The sequence below is a fragment of the Chelonoidis abingdonii genome, chromosome 1, assembly GCF_003597395.2.
Source record: "Chelonoidis abingdonii isolate Lonesome George chromosome 1, CheloAbing_2.0, whole genome shotgun sequence".
Taxonomy (NCBI): domain Eukaryota; kingdom Metazoa; phylum Chordata; order Testudines; family Testudinidae; genus Chelonoidis; species Chelonoidis abingdonii.
In genome coordinates this window covers 320708331-320729557 of record NC_133769.1, presented here as the reverse complement: position 1 = coordinate 320729557, position 21227 = coordinate 320708331, and the positions used below count along the sequence as shown (strand labels likewise).

The window sequence follows — 21227 nt, the reverse complement described above, 5'->3', positions numbered from 1 at the left end:
ATTTAGAAAAACACATAAAGGAGTATCATAAAGTACCTAGGATTTAGAATATACAGGTCCATATTCTACCCTCGTTCTGTGCACAGAACTTACTGTGATATCAATGATCACGGGAAGAATAAAGTGTATAGGTTATTTTATTCTAAGCCTGCAGTGTTTCCAAATACAAAAACTAACACAACCTTAAATACAGCAGCACTAACAGGACATAAAAGCTGGACAGCAGGCTCATGTTTTCCTTCAGCAAGTTGAAAAAATCTGTTTAATGGATTTGGAGTGATGAGTTGCTGCTGGAGCGTTCAGATGAGTAATTCACACATCTGACATCGTTAGGGTGCACTTTGTGTTTTACATAGCAGACAGCGAAAGCTACTTTAAGTTAATAGAAATCTACCTTGGTTATAACAGAATAAATTCCACTGTTGGAAGAAGTGCTTTTAAAAAATACAGAACAATATTTAAGTCTCAGAATAAGTGTAAAAATAATTAATAAAGTTAAGTACTCATAAATCAAATTCACTGATGTTCCATTTAATAGGCAACAGGATTAAAACAAACAAAAACAAGTATTTTTTTATACAACGCACAGTCAACCTGTTGAACTCTTTGCCAGAGGATGTTGTGAAGGCTAAGACTATAACAGTGTTCAAAAAAGAACTAGATACATTTATGGAGGATAGGTCCATCGATGCCTATTAGCCAGCATGGGCAGGGACGGTGTTCCTAGTCTTTGTTTGCCAGAAACTGGGAATGGATCACTTGCTGATTACTTGTTCTGTTCATTTCCTTTGGGGCACCTGGCATTGGCCACTGTCGGAAGACAGAATACTGGGCTAGATGGACCTTTGGTCTGACCCAGTATGGCCATTCTTAAGTTCTTATTATAAAAATTTTACACACAGCGTTTCACTCACAGGGGCTTTTACACAGAATTTTGTCTAATTATTATTAATTTGGAATGGTTTGCATATTCCATCTCCTCTCGTAACGATAAATAAAAAGATAACATTCAAGTGGAAAAATTGTAAGAACAAAATCTCAAGAGCTATCATAGTTTTTGTAGCTAGGTAAGCACCAGTGTAATTAAACCCTATGCATCTTTCAAACTCAAAAGTATACAGTTCAGTGGTTCTCTTTCAACTTCATCAGCATTCAAATACCGGGTTTCTTCTCTTTGAGCACTCCCAAAACTGCATTAACTGAATTATACCATTACAGGGTGAAACGATACATTTCCATTGGACATCTTGAATAAAACCTGGCTTAATGAATATTGAACATTTCTGTAAATCAACATAAGGCAGGTTGTTAAGAAGCCACTAAAATAAAGTGAACTTACCACACAGAGCCCACTACATTGATGAAGTTAAGTCCTGCAGGGTTTGCCATGACCTGGGTGGAGGTGGTTCCTGTAGTAATGGATGTTACCATGGTGGAAAGAGGAATGGTCATTACAGGCAATGCCTGGCTCAGAGACATTTGCTGCTGAGCAAACGGGGTTAACAAAGTGGGCTGAGGGGTGAAGCCTGAATCTTGGGGAGTAGGGGTGGCAGAAGGGGTAATAGGAGTTGAGCTCTGAGCGTCGGGAGGGTGTGGGGTCGATGAAGGGGTGTTGGTTGGAGTAGGAGTAGATGGTTTAGGAGTTCCAGACCCTGCTCATTGAGAAAAATAAAAAGTGCTAGTTTGTTATAAAAGGCCAGTCCTTTTGTAAAATAAGGTTAATGGAATCTTATTTAGCCCTGACAATTTGTTCCAGTTTTTTAAAGCAGTAAACTGCAAGTGTTAATTTCTACACATGACATACGAGTGCTGCTGCACTCGCTCATTATTAAAGATGCAGTATATCACACAGACATCCCATTGCCATGCTTAACTCTTTAACCAAAACATAAATTTGTATCATCCATTAAGCCCTTTTAAAATTTATAGTGCATTAAAAATACTTTCAACAGAGTCATGATTTAAGTCAATGAAGTACAATTTTCTGAGTGACCATTTTAACCCAGTTAATGGTTTTGGTTCTAAAATGTCGAATACATAGGCTGTATGTACTGTCTGTATAACAGCATCATGCTAAAACATATGGAAAACAACAGATTCAACTAAGAACAGATAACAGCTTCAGTGATCAAATGGGGTCAAAGGTAACCATCTAAATTCTATCAAATAGATATCGATAACTGTATTTGCCAGATTTCAGTCAAATCACAAAAGAGAAAATAAAGTAAATGCTTTTTGCAGGAGATAATACTGCATCTTTAAAAGTTACTGTGTAATTCCTTCTGCTTAAATGTAGAATGTATAGATAAATTTGTTGTGAATGCAGTATGCACAGTTTAACAATAGAAAAAACAAAAAACAGAAAAAGTAAAAAAACCCAAAAGCTCTTGAGGTGTTCTCTTTTTTAGCTTTCATGTCCTGCAGAAAGAAAGGAAAGAAATGTGAATGTCCAAAAGCTGTGACCAGAGCTTTACTTACAGTAACAACTGTGTGCAGTAGATTTACATAATCCATACGAGCAACATAAAAAAGGTGTGAATAGAACTGTTAGAAAATTTACAAAATCTTTCTTATGTTTTTCTTTGTGCAAAACAAGAAGGCAGAAAAATTACACCTTTTGAGCTATCCAGAAGATTTTAAATTATTTAATGCAAAAAACATAGTATATCACTGTGCAGCATACGGAAATGTTCAGTGTGCAATTATTCATAAAAAAAAAAATGGAAAACTATAGCTGTGGTTTCTTTTGCTGTACAAACCTGTTCATGAAAGGCCTCAAGACACATATTTTAAAAATTGTTTATGATCTATAATTACAATAATCCTGTCATTCTTAATTAAAAAAAATCAAACAGATGTCACTCATTGTAGAAAATTACAATTTAACACCTTATATCATGGTGCTATAATAATCATTATTACACTTTAGTAATCAGCAATGATTTGTAAAACAGTGTTGGAGTGTTTTAAAAAATCATCTCATAGTTTATTGTATCACCACCTTGGGACTGATCAGGTTATATACATACATAGAGATACAACTGTACCAGCTCCTATGACATTTAAAAAGAATCAGTTGCTTAAATTATGTAAATGCAAATTGGTTTCATATACTGTTATTTTTACACTGGAGGAAAGAACCACACTTTGGAATCTTATATTGTCACATTAGCTATCAGGCTTTTTAAAAAAAGAGAATCATACTGGTCGCATAAAATGTATTAAAACGTATACACAAAGGGTGCATACATATATATACAGAAAAACAAACACAATTACAGTAAACATAAAATACATACAGTCAACAAGAGACCTGCCTGAAGCTTTGCACAACTTATACAATTTAGAGTACACTGTACATTTAAGTTTCACTATTCCACTGGTTAAGTTTATCTCAAGAAGCATTATGCAAAAGCCTAAGATTTAATGGAGAATTTAGTTCGTGACTCACTTTGTGAAGAGCTCGCAGGAGACATGGCAGCTGGAGAAAGCATGCTAATTTGACTAAGATCCATAGACTGTTTCCGAGAAAGACTGGGAGGCTTAGGAGGAGGAGGAGGAGTTGGGGATTTTAGGTGGCCACTTGACTGCTGTGGACTAAAAATATTACCTGAAAAAGCACAATTAACAGACGTTATGGTTCTGTGGAGGGATGTTAGAATATTTTCCATTATATACATCCTTGAACAATACTGTTTAATCATAAAGCAGTAAGATCAGCTTTGAAAAACGCTCTCCATGACCTATTGAGGTAAAGTTTTTACATTATATTTAAAATTATTACATTAAGTAGTTAAACCTCACACTTCAAAATAAGGGAAACAGACAAGAGGAGAGAGACGATAAAAAGCTAAAAAGTATTTACCTGAAGAACTACTTCCTGAACTTGAAGGTAGTTTGATGGGAGGAGGTCGATGTTTTACACCTTTCCCCAATACTGAAGACTGCACGGATCCTGATAGACTCTCTGGCTGCTAAGAAGAAACAGAAATTCAAGATATATTAGCCCAATCTGAGATCACATCATACATGCTAGAAATTAGTAACTATTAAATGAAAGCATTTATATTAGCATTCTAAAGTAAAGCAATTTTCAGGAAGTTGTCTCCCTTTGTGGGAGACATTAGAAACACAATCTGTGATCCTTTTCAGATGCAGTTTTTGCCAGGAAAGGCCTCCAAACCGCTGGCAAAATTAAAATAAAACAAACAATGGGAATTATATTGCTTCATTCCCTATCCTGAATTCATTGCTAATGACATCCCACGAGTAGAAGAATGACAGACGTACTCTTGAGAGAAAGGCAAAAAGACGGTTACTCACCTTTGTAACTGTTGTTCTTCGAGATGTGTTGCTCATATTCATTCCAAGTAGGTGTGCGCGCGCCGCGTGCACGTTCGTCAGAAGAATTTTCCCCTAGCAACACCCAGCGGGTCGGCAGGCGCCCCCTGGCGTGGGCCTTGCGCAGCCGTATATAGCCCCTGCCGACCCGGCCGCTCCCAGTTCCTCTGCCGGCTACTCCGACAGTGGGGAAGAGGGCGGGTGGGAATGAATATGAGCACACATCTCGAAGAACAACGTACAAAGGGGGAACCGTCTTTTCTCTTCGAGTGCTTGCTCATATTCATTCCAAGTAGGTGAATCCCAGCTTACCTAGGGAGGGGCGGAGTGGAGACTGTCGAATGTAAAACAGCCAAGCAAGAGTGATCGTCCCTGGACTGCTGCACCAAGGCGAATGGCAGAGAAGTCGTGCACGGAACCACGTGGCGACACAATGTCTTGTATAGGCACAAGGGCTAGGAAAGCAACGAGAAGCTTGCGCTCTCGTAGAATGTCAGTCATCGCTGAGAGTGTGAGCTAAAGCATGCACGTTTTAATGCAGGCCGCACCCAGGATGAGATAGTTGAAGACGAGACAGGGTGACCTTTCATCCTGTCCGCAACGACAATAAAATTGGGAGTCTTTCGGAAAGGTCTGTGCGGTTAATGAGAATGCAGCGCTCTGCGAACATCAAGTGAAGTAGCTCTGCTCCTTGGGAGGCGTGAGGTTAGGATAAAACATCGGAGAGAATATGTCCTGATTAAGGGGAAAGGGAGACCACTTGCGCAGGAAGGCGGATGCGGACGCAGCTGCACTTGTCTTTGGAATATGTGTAAGGTGTCCATGACAAGAGCGTGAAGCTCAGAGACCTCCTGGCCGATGTAATGCCACCAGGAAAGCCACTTCCACGATAGATACAGAGAGAGCAGGTCGCAAGGGTCGAAGGAGGCTATTGTTGGAGAGACCAGACTGAGGTCCAGGAGGGGGCGGGACGGCGGACCTGGGATACAGGCGCTCAAGCCCTTGAGGAACTAGAGACCATCGGTGAGAGAGACGGAGGAAGGCGTCTCCTGGATGACCGAAGAAAATGCAGCTAGGTGGACTTGCAAGGACGAGAGTGCGAGGCCTGCTGTTTAAGGTGCCATAGATATTCAATATCATTGGATGGGAGCACTGTTGGTACGCCTTGCGATTGACACCAGCAAGAGAACCTCTTCCATTTCGCCAGTAGTAGCTGTTGCAGGCTTCTGCTTCCAGGAGCACCTGCTCACTGGGGTAGAACAGCGCAGTTCGCAGAAGCTCAGCAGCCAGCAACCACCCGTCAGGTGGAGGGACTGGAGGTCAGGATGGAGAAGCCTGCATGTCTTGAGATATTAATCTGTAGAACGGGCAGGAGAACGGACTGGCTATGGACAGGTCCAGCAGCGTGTGTACCAAGATGCTGGCAAGGCACCTGGGCGATGAGAATTACCCGAGCCTGTCCCCTGCGCAGCTTTTACCAGGACTTTGTGCACCAAGGGAACGGCGGAAGGCATATAAGGAGGTGGGTTCGACCAAGACAGGAGGAATTCGTCGAGATCGATTCCGCGGGCAAGACCGGGAAGGAGCAGAACCTGGGGCAGCTTTGGTTGGGCGGAAGGCGAATGAGGTCGATCCGGGAAACCCCACCTCCAGAAAGATGAATGGGCTATGTCGGACGAACGGGACACGTGTGGCTAGGAGATGCCTGAATGGTCCGCTCAATACGTTCTGGACTCCTGGAGGAAGGAAGCCACAGATCACGGCGGGGCATACAAAATTCCCAAAGTGCGATAGCTCGCTGACAAAGAGGGAGAGGAACAGGTCCCTCCCTGCGTTGTTTATATAGTGCATCGCGGTGTGTGTGTCCGTAGAGCAACTAAAACACAACGTCCTCTAGCGGTGAGGAGAAACGGTCTGACAGGCGAGGCGGACCGTGCAGCTCTCGGACTTATGTGCAGTGAGAGCTCCTGAGCAGCCGAGACCTGTGTTCGGCGAGACCCATGTAGTCCAGCCCAGGGAGGATGCGTCTGTTGTCGGGAATGGATGGTGCCTGGGATGGAACGGCATGCCGCACATACCAGGGAGGGGTTCTTGCCATCAGAACGAGGGAGAGAAAAACGGTCTGTGGAGAGTGACGAAGTGTCCATGGCTGTCTCGAGGTCGATAACGAGGCCAACCAAATTTGCAGGGGCGAAGTGCGGAGCTTGCGTTCTGTCGTGACAAAGGGCAGGCCGCCATGGACCGAGCAGGCTGAGCACAAACCCGGGCCGAGGTGTTGGGGAAGGGAGTCAGAACCTCTATTGTAGAGACTACGTGGAACCGCAAGGTGGAAGCGAGGCTGTCGCGAGAGAGTGGCAGTCTAAAAGAGACTCCTATGAAGTCTATCCTCTGTGTTGGTACGAAGATGGACTGTGAAATTGAATACAAGAGCACTAAGTTCGAACAAGCTCGTTATTATTGTAAGGTGAGGGGTGCTATGTGTTGTGCGACCTGAGCCTCTGAAACCCGCGACAAGCAGTCTCCAGGGGGAAGACCATATGCTCGTCGACGGAGTAAAGCGGCCCCACTAACCGCATAAACATTTGTAAAGCACCGCGAGGGCAGAGGAAAGCCGAAGGGCAGCACCAGTGAATTGAAAAGCGCGGTCCCGTACACAAGCGGAAGAATATCTCCGGTAGTGGGTAGATCCGGAAACATGAAAGTAGCATCCTCTCATGCGATGAGCAGCGAACATCTCTACCGGTCAGGGACGGGATAATAGCCAAGGAACCAATGCGGAACTTCAACTTCTTCACGAAGGCGTTGAGCCCAGGCTAGGAGTGGGTGGAGACCGCCCTTTTTGACTTGCGGAAAAAAATAGCGGGGAAAAACCTCTCCTCTGAGATCTTGAGGCACCTCCTTTATGGCTCCGATTCGAGAAGCGTGAGGACCTCCTGGTACAGGAGATGCTCGTGAGAGGGGGTCCCTGAAGAGGGACGGGGAGGTGGTGGGAGGGAGGAAGGGGAAATAAACGGAGGTAGTAGTCAAATCCTCCCCGTGCGCAGAACCCAACGATCCGAAGTTAGACGGGTCCACACCGGAGAAGGGAGAAAGGCGGTTTGAAAAAAGGAAAGGAAGACCGGAAAGGGACTGGTGCTCTGCTCGCGACCAACCTTCAAAAAATTTGTTTAGGTCCCGGCGTTTGCGAACCATATTTGTCCCCCTTGGAACCAGACTGACGTCTCCGTTCAACACGGCACCGTCGTCTATTAAAGTCTTGACGGGGGGGGGCAGGGGCGCGGAGGCTGCGCACGGAAGGACTTCTTTGGGTCTGCGCGTGTGCATGCCTAAGAAGCGCATGATAAGCGCTGCCCTTTAGGCTTTGGAGACTGGGTCCGTCTTCTCCGAAAAGAGCCCTGTCCCTCGAATGGGAGGTCCTGGATCGTGTGTTGCAGTTCTGGAGGCAATCCGGACACCTGCAACCACAAAATCCTCCTCATTGTTACTCCTGCCAAGGTTGACGGGTCCTAGCCGTGAATCTGTGCCGTCGAGGGGGAGCCTGCAGGGAGAATTTGCGAGATCTTTTTGCCTCCGTCCAGCAGTCTGGAACTCCGTGAGGATCTGCGGGTACAGTCATGAATTGGCCATGGAACTGCCAGGTTTAATTGTTATCTACGAGGAGGCCTGTTGTTGGCATACCCGCAACTGCAGACCCTGCAGGTACAACTTTGCGTCCCAGTAGGTCCATGCGTTTAGCCTCCCACGATTTTGGGGCGGGGGCTGGCTGGCCATGGCGCTCCCTCTCGTTGACGGATTGTACGACCAGGGAGCATGGAGGAGGATGGGTGTAGAGGTACTGGTACTCTTTAGAGGGCACCATGTACTTCCCCTCCACGCCCCTGGCCGTTGGAGGGACAGACGCCGGAAGCCCCATGCTAGGAGCAGCGATTACTCTGGGACTTCCCAGGAGGCAGAGGTCTTACAACCTTGTTAAAACAACTGTTTATAAAAGCCACCCACACCCACACACTTTCCAGTGCTGCTGTTCGCAGAGGGTGGGTCTGACTGTCCCCCCCAATCTTCACCTCTCTCCTAAGAGTTAAACAGGCCACAACAAACAGGTCTCACGTCTTTCAATTGCTCTAAAGAGCCAAGATCTGGTCAGTGCTGACCCGTTCCCGGCTGTCTCAGCTGCCCTGGCTAGCGTACCTGCCATGGACTGCGGCAGAAGTCCCGGCACCGGTCTCTCTCTCGGCGCCGGGAGCGGGAGCGGTGCCGTGATCTCGATCGGTGCCTGTCCACTTCTCCGAGGGACATCGGTCAAAACATAGCCGGCTTCCCAGTAGACGAGATTACCCGCACCGGCGGTGCCGGGGGTTGAGGCGGGGGAGGTTCAGTCAGCGCTATCAATTCCCTCGCCGTCGCAAAAGTTTCCGGCGTAGTGGGAACAGCAAGCTCGACCAGGGCATCCGCCGGGGAGCTGTCTGGCACCGGACTCAATGGCTCTTGCCTGGCCAGAGTTGACGGTGCTGGGAGAACCGTTGCCGCGGCAGATGGCAGTGCCAGACGGCACGGTTTCCCATGCTCAGACTGCGGTGCTGTAGCTGCAGCCGCAGGAGCCTTGGACTTCTTCGCCTTCGGCGAGAGGGAACGGTGCCAGGCTGACTTCTGCGCAGGAGACTGTTGGTGCTGCGGTGTTTTGGCGGTGCCGGTCGTCTCCGGTGCCGATGCGGAACTTCTGCCCGGTACGGACTTCGGTGCACTTGGTGCTGGAGCTGCCGGGGTCAAGGCGGCCTCCATAAGGAGCTGCGTTAGACGCGATTCCCGCTCCTTTTTTGTCCTTGTTCGAAAGGACTTACAGATTTTGCACTTGTCCGTCAGGTGGGACTCCCCCAGGCACTTCAGGCAACGATCGTGGGGGTCTCCCGTTGGCATCGGCCGGCGGCAGGCCGAGCACTGTTTGTTTGAAGCCGGGGAGAGCCAGGCATGAGCCGGGTCCGGGAGAGTTGAGGAGAATGGAACCTCAGCCCTCTAACTATATATACAAATTACACTAACTACTACTATTAAAGACTAAGAATTAACACTAACTACAACTATGAAAGTATAAAACTACGAGAAAATGGTTTGAAAGCTAGGGAAGTGGAGGTCAGCAAGCCGCACTCCATTGTTCCAGACGACCGACACTGTTGGGAAGCGGGAGCAGTCATAGCCGGGTCCGGAGGGTGAGGAGATGACCTCGCGTGCCGCAAAGGCGCCACGCCAGGGGGCGCCTGCCGACCCGCCGGGTGTTGCTAGGGGAAAATTCTTCCGACGAACGTGCACGCGGCGCGCGCACACCTACTTGGAATGAATATGAGCAAGCACTCGAAGAAGAACTTGGTCTTACCGATAAATTTGTCTGTCAGTCCTGACCCACTCGGGATTCAGAGTACAGAATCAGAGTATTGGAACAGGAATATAAATACTTGAGTGAAATCCTGGCTCCACTGAAACTGATGGAAGTTTTGCAATGATTGCACCATTATATTTAGAATGAAGGTGTTCTACTTTTTCTTTTTACCAATTACAAACAGAATTTTTTAAGATGAATTAATAAAGTTCAAGTATTGCCTTACAGCTATTCAAATGTGTAGTCCTGAATTACAAACGGCAGGCTACCTAGAAGTTGGCTGTAATTGCCTCTAGATCCATGCAACTACTAGTTCAGATTGTCAGACAATCTGTTCCAGGGAAAACAAATTTACAGGTAAAGGCCAAATATTTAATTTACATGCCTGGAGTATAAATTCAGAACAAAAGAAGTGTTATAAACATAGTGGCTATGCTTTCAGGTTTAGGCAGATGACAAAACACACAGAAGACAATATCAGATATACAACTTCAAAAACTCAATTTATTATATGCATATTTATTCTTCTTATTCTTAATAAAATTAGTGCTTGATATTTTCCCTCCCTGTCAAAGGAGTCAAAAGACTGTGACAGAGGAAATTAAGTCAGCCTTCTTCAGTGCCCTAGAAAAAACACCTAATTAACTTTAACAATAAAATTAACCACATCACTACAAAAAGTTAAAAAGTAATTTCAAAAGTTTTCTTAGCTGAATTATGGTTCCTTTGAAGTTCTTTTCAAATTGGGCACACATGCTAAGAGCTGATGCTTAGCTCTTTGTATTTTACAGAGTATACAATTGTGTGGTCTTTAATGGCTCTGAAAAGCAAACAGACACCATTCTCCTTTTATGTGCTTCTATTTTTTTCTTTAAAAATCCTTTAAGTGCCTGTTGATGATAACCCTAAAAACTTGGTTTTTATTTTTACTTTTTCGAACTCTTTTCTTCACTACTCAAGATAACTGCTTTACCATCCATAGAGGATTAGATAGTCAAAAAAGAAGGTGATCTGTTGCTTCCTTGATATGACTCTGCTGACTCCGGCAGAACTTAGTTCATGGCTAACAAACTGGACAGCTTTATTTATCTATTTAAAAAGAAGGGATACCATAGGGAAGAACATAGATAAATAGGAGGAAAGGACCAGCAAAGCAGCAAATGCTAGCTGAGGTAAAAAAAGAACTACAGTAGTGGGATCAATTTAAAATGCTCAGCAGAGATAACAAAACACATGGCATGATGAGTCCATCAGCACCAAACTTTCAGCTATGGGAATTCCTGCCAGACATGCACTAAGGAATACACCCCAAGAGCATGTATACCTTAGAACAAGGGTAGGCAACCTATGGGACGTGTGGCCAAAGGTGGCATGCGAGCAGGTTTTCAGTGGCACTCACACTGCCCAGGTCCTAGCCAGCGGTCCAGGGGGCTCTACATTTTAATTTAATTTTAAATGAAGCTTCTTAAACATTTTAAAAACCTTATTTACTTTACATACAAAAATAGTTTAGTTATATATTATAGACTTCTAGAAAGAGACCTTCTAAAAACATTAAAATGTTATTACTGGCACATGAAACCTTAAATTAGAGTGAATAAATAGACTCAGCACATCACTTCTGAAAGGTTGCCGACCCCTGCCTTAGAAGGATGTTGTCATTTTGAAATCTAATAAAAAAACTCCAAACCATTTTTATGAAGAGTTAACAGTTCAGGCACTACGCCTGCCTCCAAGTTCCCCTGCCAATTTTTAGATTGGTTTTAGAACTGTATTTTCCTGTCTTTAAAAATGCTTTTCTCTGCTCTGCTGATGTATGAAAGACCTAGATAAACTCAAAAAATGGACTATAGCAAATCACTGAAACTGACTATACATAGCATTATCAAAGACAACATAAAAAAAAAAAAAAGAAAAATCTCAGAAAAACATTTTTCTCTAATCTCTTCCATTAAAGACTTGTAATAATAGTAGGTTTAAAAACTTCAGACAGATGTTTGTTCTTTGAGACCCTTTAGGGAACTGTAATTACTCAATAAGCAATTGTAAATGTAAGGAAGAAACATTGAGCAAACTCACTTCCATTTCCTTCCCTGGAGAAAGATGACTTAGGTTGACTGATCCACCTGAATTATGAACCATCTTCACTGGACATTTAGCTTCACTTTGAACTAGTTCCTGGTATTGGTTCACTACCCTGAAATACACCACTGAAGACTTCAGCACAGGATTTGAAAAAGCATTAACAATTTTGCACTATTTTTAACATTATACCGTTTGTTCGAGATGTAGATTAACTTTATTATATTCTAAATTTTCTTTGCCTACTTACTACTGTTTCACTATTCTGAAATGTAAACTGCGAGCACTTAGATAAAATGGTTTGAATTGTGATTCAGTTTTATTTTAAACTTCAGTGAACTGATCTGCAACATACCATTGTATAGAAATATAAACTCCCTTACAGAGACAGCTGATACCACAATATTTTAATTTTTTCTATCAGTCTGAAGAACAAAATATCCACTTGTGTGGAACACTGCTTCTCAACCAGTGGGTTGCGATCCCCAGTGAGGTCACCAAAGGCAATCAGGGCTGTTGCGAGCCACTGAAAATCCCATTACACTCTAAAGCAAAGAAAATCTCTCCCCAGTACTGCCATGACACCCTTACCCCTCAAGGTCAAGTATTCAGTCAGTCTCTTGAAACACAAATAAATTAAATAGGCTTATCATTGTTACATTTTTCACTCCTACTTTTATAATAAATGTGAGGGGGTTGTGAAATTTTTTGACTTTGAATTAGCGGTTACCAACCTGAAAAGGTTGAGAAACATCGGTCTGGAGAAATCCACCGAGTATGGGAGAAGTCTACTTTATGTTTTATAATGAACCACAGCAGACAACCGTAAACCTTCTATAGCTAAAATATATTGGGGGGGGGAGGTGTTATTTTTCTTCTTGCTCTAGGAATGACAGAATACTTATCACAATGCTAAATCAGTACTGCTTGAATAAAAAATATTCAACTGATTTCTAGAAGAAGTTTGAAACTACAGTTAAGGTTCAAAAGAACCATACTCTTTAAAGCTATACTTGATAGCAAATTTACTTGTACAAAGTCTCAGGGCCAAATTCTTCTCTTGAAAGCTCTCACCAGGCTACTGCTGATGGGTTCATCCAAAGACATAGTATGGTCTTCAGAATTTAACAGAAAAATGAGACAAGATGTGTGGAGTTACTCTCTTTTGTAGAACTGATAAATGAAATTGTTTTTAATTGTTCACTTTATTAATGTAACTTCTGTTCACCATTCACTACACTTGCCTGCATTGTAACTTCTGTTCACTGTTTGCCATATTGTAATTCAAACCCCATTTTAAAACGCTCACTCCATTTTGTAAAAGCTTCCTCCAACCTTCATTTTTGCAAACCCTGCTGTAATCTTATTAGTTAGTTTAGATGTGTGAATGAGGCATGTATGGATGATAAAATCAACCTCCAGCCCCAGCCTGTCCTGATGAGATGAAGTTCAGCTACCAACGGCTGAAGACCTAGACAACAGTGAAACAAAGTAAAAAGCATCCACCCTAAAAAGAAAAGGACAAAAGAACAACAGAAGGAAGATCAAAGCCAGGTTCAAGGCTGAAAGTCACGCCTGCAATTGACGGGTGATCAATCCAAACCCAAAGGCAGCGTGACACAGCAAGACCTATAGACTTTGAATCCAAACTAAAAGCCTGTAAAAAAGAAGGGTGAGATGAGAGACTTTGGGTAACATTCTGCTGCCAACATGGAGCCAGCCACCTGCTGATTAATTTAACAACAGCAGAATGAAGCAACTCCCATGAACTAACATAGGGAAAAATCCCTATAAAGCTGGACTCTGAAGACTGAGGACTTTGAGACTATGGTTCTGCTGCCAGCCTCCAGGAGCATCAGGTGCACCTGACCCGGACTCGGCTCCACTCTTGTGTACAGAGTACCTGGCCAGTATTCTGTCACAAGCAACTTTAGGCTGGTAACTATAATATCTACACAGAACTTGTATGAATGATTGTGTGAATGGATATATATATATATATATATATATAAAATCATAGGAATAAGTAACCAAACAACCTTTTATTTTATTATAGTATTTACAATAAATGTGACAAATGTCTTGTCCCCTTTAAGATCCTGCTAGTTTTCATTGGTATAACACTTTCCCCCACCCTTCCCACAAATGTAAGTGCAAGAGTTGCAACATTTTTAGTCTTGTTGCAGATCTTGACTGTTTCTATTTAATATCCATGTCACATGCCATTACCTCCATGGTAATGAAAGTAAGGTACATTATGGCTGAAAGGGACAAACTCGGTCTGTAAAAAAAGAAAGCTATGAACTACTTACCTTTCAGCATCAGTCTTGGAACCAATAAGGAACCTAAATGTAAAACATAAAACAATGTCGTTATTATTTTTGGAATTCAACAGCTTTCCTCAAAGATCACAACTTTGAAAAACAGCAAAGAAACCACCCACTTTTGGAATGGGACTCTCTGCTGCCAGCTAATTTACGAGAACAGTTAACACTTACGTTTTACTTGGTGGACTGGAGACTTCTGAAAGTATAAAACACTAACCCTGCTTCATAATCACTAATACAATATATTTAGAGGGACACAATTAAGGCTGACAAGAATTTGGGGGTTTTACTGTGATACCACCTCTTTAAGAGTGAATCTACACCAGGAGTAAGCAACCTATGGCACGTGAGCTTATCTTCAGTGGCACTCACACTGCTCAGGTCCTGGCCACCGATCTGGGGGGCTCTGCATTTTAATTTTAAATGAAGCTTCTTAAACATTTTAAAAACCTTGTTTACTTTATATATAACAATAGTTTAGTTGTATATTATAGACTTATAGAAAGAGACCTTCTAAAAACATTAAAATGCATTACAGGGATGCGAAACCTTAAATTAGAGTTAATAAATGAAGACTTGGCACATCACTTCTGAAAGGCTGACAACCTCTGATATACACCAGTGTAAAAGACAAAATAATACCAGTTTTATATACCTAAAAACAGGAAGTGGCAGTTTGCTATAGATTCTATGCTGTTAAAAGTAGCATTGCATATTGCTTGTATTAAGCACCATGGCATTATACATTTGGTTTACCATTTAGTAGACAAATGTAACAATTTGCTCATATAAGGAAAAAATGTAAGAGCTCCAGCAATTAGCTATTCATATTGCTAAGAAAGAAAGATTCAGTTTGAAGTAAATATATTTTAAAAATAAAACATGAAATCTGTTTCACTAATATCATTTTAATGTAATACCCATACCCCTTAAAGGAAGTTTTTGGTCCAATTCAGACCAATTTAGGAAATTAGCATGGAAATTATAACCAATATAAATCAAGGATTACAGCTCTCCCAGGTTTATCCCAGTAATCTACTATTTTTTCTCTCTTTGTACAGTTCTCCTGGGAAATATGACCAATCTATTGCTTCTTTTGGCTCATGTAGATTCATGGTGCGGAAAGGATATCAGATGCAGTGAGAGTGTGATTTGGGTGTATGTCAAGAAACACCAAAGCACTAAAATGTCAAAGGATATATTTAGTTTTCCTGATTTCTCTCATTATCCCAATCACGCTTTCTCACAAGATGTAGCTCTAAATAAATATTTCTTGTTTGTTATTCGTGTTCACTTTTTACTGAAAAATGTATTTTATTACATTCAGATTAGACATTTTCAATTCAGAATTATTCATGTTGTTTCCATGGATTCAAAAAGCAAACTACTTTACAGGAAAATAAGGGGACTACATTTTTTACATCCCTGACTTTTGAGGTTGGAATTTTCAAATGGAGCCAAAGATACTTAGGGAACCAAATCCAAATGAGTTCTTAATATTGTGCATCAAACTGGTATTTTCAAAGGAGCAAATTTTAATCAAAAACTCCCTTAGGTGCCTTTGAAAATTCCAGTTCCAGTGCACAACCTTTAGTGACTTTTTAAGATTAGCATAGAGCTCTATAAAATAAACAGGCATAGATGGAGACAAGGGTTAAAAATAACTAAAAACTGGCAGTATGAAATGGTTCACATTAAAAAGTAAGAGAGAAGGATTAAACACTAGATAACAATACAAAATAGTAGCAGTTAACAAAACCTGATCATGTTAGCTGCTTTGTGCATGTGGGCAGACCCTTACATCCCACTGAAATCAACAGAAGTCTGTGCAGGTGCAGGGGCAAAGTATCCAGAGCACCTTGCAAGACTGGAGTCTAAAATAAGAACTAACAACGGGCAGATAAAGGGACCGCAGCAGCCAGCTATATATAGTCAATATATTTTAAAACAAAATTATGAACATATGTACCAGTCATCATCCTTGTGTATGTAGACTGTAAACTCTTTGGATAAAGGATTGTGTCCCTTCCTATATGTTTGTACAGCGTCAGACACATTTTCAGCACTACCACAATGTAAGTACTGAAAATAGGAACACCACCTGGAAATGTGTCATGGAAATGTCTTCAACTGTCCCTCCAAATTGAGATTTTGTTCCAATATAACTTTAAATGTGGGAAGATATGAGATTTTGGTGGTTGTATTTGAATTTGTGCATTACACAATTTACTACTTTTCTTTTTAAGATGACATTGGCACATGTGGGTTAGATTTTTTAAATTTCTGAAATGAAATCCTTAAAAAACACATTTTTAGTTTTCTAGTGTAATTAGGTACACATTTGTCAGTATGATCTAAGCAGGTAAATTCGTCTGGTTTTTCCTCAATTATCATAGTATAAAGCTTTTTAAATATACACGCTACTTACTGTGATGGAGTTCTGGGACTGTCATTCTCCTCACTGCCTTTGAACGTCTGTATTTTACCATAGTACAGCGGATTACCAAGGGACTGAAAAATGGTCAGTTTTGTTTTCTGAAGATGATTACCAACTTCACATTCAAACACATAATCATCTCTTATCTCCTAAAAGACAGAACGACATTATACGTAGAATCTTTTCAAAAACAAGTCAACTGAAAGGCTGATCAATATATGTCAGAAGTCCACAAAATACAAATTGCAAGTAACACAATCTAGTAGTCCCTAAATGTCACTTTGCTCAGCAGGAATGGAAAATGATTTCCAGAAGAAATTCTCTAACTAACAGAATAGGATGGGAGAGATAAACAAGTTACTTAAAAAACAAGAAATAAAGAGAACCCATAACTATTTATGATAGATACTGGAAGCGCAGACAGAAGAAACACATCTAAAAGTAGACACACAGGGTGGGTGAGGGAATATCTTTTATTGGACCAACTGTAAATGGTACTATCTCACTCACCTTGTCTCTCTGATATCTAGGGGCCAATACAGCTACAACACTGCAAATACCTAAGAGTAGTTATATACACAACACAGAACAATGGTTGAATAGGATGCCATAGAAATGAAAATTAGGTACTACAAGAAAAGCATACTGTCAAGATGGTAGATTTTAGTAACATAAAGTAACCCGCAAGGACAAAGAGATGGATGCTGAAGATAAAGAGGGCATAGTATGTTGGCGGTTCCATTATGAAGAATCCATAAACTGATTTCTAATTAACTTAAGCATTTTCTTGTGTAGTGGATCATGCAATTTGCAGCTGATCTACAGGTTTCACTGGGACAGTGAAGGAAAAAAACCTGTAGAGCATTCTGCCTAAAATAGCCCTATGTGCTAACGTGCTACAGAGGTTAGACTAGATGACACTTGTGGTCCCTTCTAACCGTATGGTTCTATGACCTCCCTTTCAGAATCTACTGCAAGAGTTATTACTGTAAAGGCAGCTCTCCTGACTCACCCATCACATGAGGATTAGAAACAAAACAAAGGTGTATTGAAAGCAAGAAACACTGCTTCCTGTAAATTATCACATTTTTGTTACTACAGTAGGGGCAGCAGATTCCCAGTGTCCTGCTATTATACAGAGAAATTACAGTACTTTGGCTAGCTGATTATTGCAATGTGGGCAGGCAGTGCTGGCAAAGCCAAAATTCCATTGCATCATACTCACACTATAAAACTGAGGTTAAGGACTGGAATTTAAGAGTAAATTATTTTTTACTATTTTGTGTGCCGATGAGTAATAAATTACAGTTATTCTTTTAGCTTGATAATCACCCCAATGCACCAATGTGTGAAATTACACTTCCCCATGACAATCTCCCTTCCAAATTTTTATAGAGATTGTAGAAAAAAATGTTCTTTATGATCTCATTTACATTTTGTTGACAGAAGCAGCATCTTAACTAGGGGGAGAAAAGGTTGGCCAGAAGTCTAAATTACTCACATGTGCTGGCCAGACAGTAGGTTGAGAGTCATCAGGTTTGACAGACTTTTCCACTTTGGCATATTTTTCCACCTTAAAAGAAAAAGCAGATATCAGAATATAACGCATTTGAAACAAGTGTAGAGAAGAGACTTAATGATTTCATACTTCTGTTACTTTGCTCTAATGCTTTCATTGAGGAATTCTCATAATCTTTAAATAGATTTAGCAGAGCTTTATTTAGCTGTGAAAAATCTATTGCCTAAGAGTGTGGCTCACATTGTGGGATGAGTGTGGGATCCCATCACACTGAGAGTGAAGCAAAAGCAGCTGCTCCCAAAGGCACTGTGCCCAAGCCCAACACAATGTCCCAAAGAGGACCATCACTGCTCACTGCTTTATCATTTATCTTCCTGCTTGATACACAAAATGGTGAATAAGTGCAATTTTTACTGACCCAAATGGGTTTAGAAACAATTGAACTTACATCAACTTCAGAAGGTGCAGTCAAGTAGCAAGGGTTCTGTTTCCACATATCTACACACTGAGAGGTAGGGAAAAAGTACAATACAATGTGAGCATCTGTATTCTAATGGTTAACAATAAATAAATGAATAATACTGTTCCCCATTCTAACTTGCAATGTACTTACATTTCCAGCTTTAGAAATTTTGAGGTCATACTGCTGGGCTCCTTTCCTTTCCTTTCTTTTTTGTAAGTAGTCAAGTAGTCTGAGCTGAGGTGGAGTTGAATAATGTGCCACATCCTGCTGCCGATTCAGAGATGACCTGGAATATCTCTTGAAACACCTATGGCATATTGAGAAACGTGCGTGTAAAACAACAGGACTGAAACATGCTACCACATGTGTGCTAATACACACAGGAAAAGGCCAGTCATATTGCAACGAAAAGATGTGCTGTGCAATATGCTTTTTAAATGGTCATCTTTTATGTTGTTGTATAACACATAATTGTGATCCATCTACTTTTAAACATGTTATTGTTCTTATGAGCAATATTTGTGGCAAATATTCTTGGAATAAAAATTAGGATGGAAGAATTTTGTGAATTTTGACAACAGTTAAAATATTACAAAAAACGTATTAAAAACTGAATATTGTTCAGATTTATTTCATCTTGCCAAACCTTTGTGCAAAATCTACAAAAAGTTATAATTACATTAAAAAATATGACAGTGCTGCACTCTCTCCAGCACAGACAGGATCCTTAACTATGTTAGTATTATACCATACACTTGTAGTTATGAAGGCTACTAATTACAATCATACTGAAGCTAGCATACGAATTTATATAGCTAATCTCTGCCCACCTGAGCACCTAATATCCATTTTGACACCTACTTCGTTAATGCTAGCAGATCATTATATATTTCACATATTACTGAGCAACATATATATATTTCTTAGTAAAATAACAGTGAATCATTTCAGGCTCCTATAAAATAGTTGTGAATACAACCATACTCAAAAATGAAGCTATTCTAACAGATCGTATAGTAGTTTGGCACCACACTGCTCTTAAAACCATTCAGATGCTAATCCTCCAAACAATTATACACATGCTTAAATTTAAGGACATGAACAATTCCACTGGTTGTTTAAAATTAAGCTTGTGCATAAATGTTTACAGGATCGAGACCTGCATGACACTGATGCTCTAAGTTTGTTGAATCATTTAAGCAATCAAAAATCACATTAATTTTTCTGGATTTTAATCTGTTATATAGTTGACTTTAATTTATAAATTAGAAAAAAATATTCAGGTCATGAAAATAAGATCCCGTGTTTAGCAAATAAAACCTGTGAAATATTATCCTGGTGAACCACAGCCTTTAATTCATTTTTTGGCAAAGAAGTGCAGGAAAGGTTTAAGATGAAACATTTTTAACACCATATACTCATATTTAACATTGTTCACAGCTGCCGTCTGCCTCAGCTCACATTTTGATTATAAGCCATGGCAAAAATATGGACATGACCATAAGGGAGCAATACAATTTGGTATTAATTCAGTATGACATTGTAAGAAAATAATCCATGTGCATATATTATACATATACACATTACACATACATTTAATATATTACCAGCTACAATTTAGTATAATCCATGGCTTACTAGGCCTTAGAGCATTTCCTATTTGGAAGAGATTGCAAAAGCTTTACACAGAACAAGTACTTAATAAGATTCAGATTACAAGTAATAACTGATACGGTTATAAGACAAATTTTGACTTTCCTTAAAAATATTTTTTCCAAGAGTCCTTCTTAAAATGTTAATGTATTAGAAGTAAAATAACAATTTCCAAAGAATTTCAAAGTTTGTTTAATTTAAATGAATTTTATCATGGTTATGAACAAACAACATGTTAGTGCATGATTTTTCTTATTTTTTCTATAAAGTAATCTGTACAATTCTAAACAGGTTAATATATGTCCTGACATATCACAGATTAATTATTACCGTTTCATTGGGCGAGTGTTCATTTTCTGCTTGTTATAGAGGAGTCTGTTTGCTGTGCAGGTTACTGCTACTGAAGGATCAAGACACAAAGGCTCAGCTGTAGCCAAAATAAGTTGGCTCTCAAGTAGAAGTTTGTCTTCCTATAATATATGTAAATTTTAATAATGTAAAAAAACCTGGAAGTTTTGTACATCTATATAGACTTTTATTTCATGCTAATCATCATGGTCTCTGACTGCGTGTATACATATGCGCACATGCATGCACAATTTGATAACTTTGTTTTGGATTGTTAACCCAGGAAAATATAATATTTATTGTTTAGGAATCATTGAATCATTATGCTCTTTTGTAGACTGAGGAACTCTAGATTTTTTATAGCAAAAAAAGACTAATACTGAAAAGACACACACACACAGACAATACAAGAAATAAGCAAATCAGTAGCCTGTCAATGATATATCTCGATGAGGTGGCAGAGTTTTATTTTATCACAACTGATATCTATGAGACAACAGATACTGGTTGTGGCAAAGAACTTGAATATGTCTGTGCTTCTCAGCAGATGTACTTTGCCCCTAGTAACTTCTGGTGTATTAAACCAACTAGAATTGCATAATCCTAGTCAGTTTCACTCTGCTATCAGTACCAGTGGGGAAGTGCTTCTACACAAGAGAGTATTATAGTGCTATAGAGTCCTTCTT

At 40.6% G+C, this 21227-nt stretch overlaps 2 protein-coding genes across 29 annotated transcripts in view; one reads left to right on the top strand and one right to left on the bottom strand.

The window, feature by feature from the left end:
• The window catches only part of EXOSC8 (exosome component 8), a 60019-nt gene extending 43509 nt beyond the window's left edge, over positions 1-16510 (top strand). The window contains exon 11 of the mRNA XM_032805915.2: positions 15183-16510. Within this exon, the coding sequence (XP_032661806.1) occupies positions 15183-15550 (368 nt within the window). The 3' untranslated portion in view covers positions 15551-16510. The remainder of the gene's footprint in view (positions 1-15182) is intronic.
• SUPT20H (SPT20 homolog, SAGA complex component) overlaps positions 1-21227 on the bottom strand; it is a 78237-nt gene that overhangs the window by 19718 nt on the left and 37292 nt on the right. For 17 of the 28 annotated variants that reach the window (XR_012655034.1, XM_032805900.2, XM_075061622.1 and 14 more), the window contains 10 exons: positions 20524-20663; positions 18691-18847; positions 18526-18582; positions 18060-18131; positions 16550-16707; positions 14107-14139; positions 11792-11909; positions 3866-3974; positions 3452-3610; positions 1340-1652 (listed from right to left, as the gene is read on the bottom strand). Coding sequence is in view for 26 of the 28 variants with exons in the window: in XM_032805900.2 (XP_032661791.1) it covers positions 1340-1652; positions 3452-3610; positions 3866-3974; positions 11792-11909; positions 14107-14139; positions 16550-16707; positions 18060-18131; positions 18526-18582; positions 18691-18847; positions 20524-20663 (1316 nt within the window). In the remaining 2 variants the exon portion in view is untranslated. The remainder of the gene's footprint in view (positions 1-1339; positions 1653-3451; positions 3611-3865; positions 3975-11791; positions 11910-14106; positions 14140-16549; positions 16708-18059; positions 18132-18525; positions 18583-18690; positions 18848-20523; positions 20664-21227) is intronic. The other 11 variants (XR_012655035.1, XM_032805911.2, XM_075061623.1 and 8 more) reach the window with 4 other exon arrangements.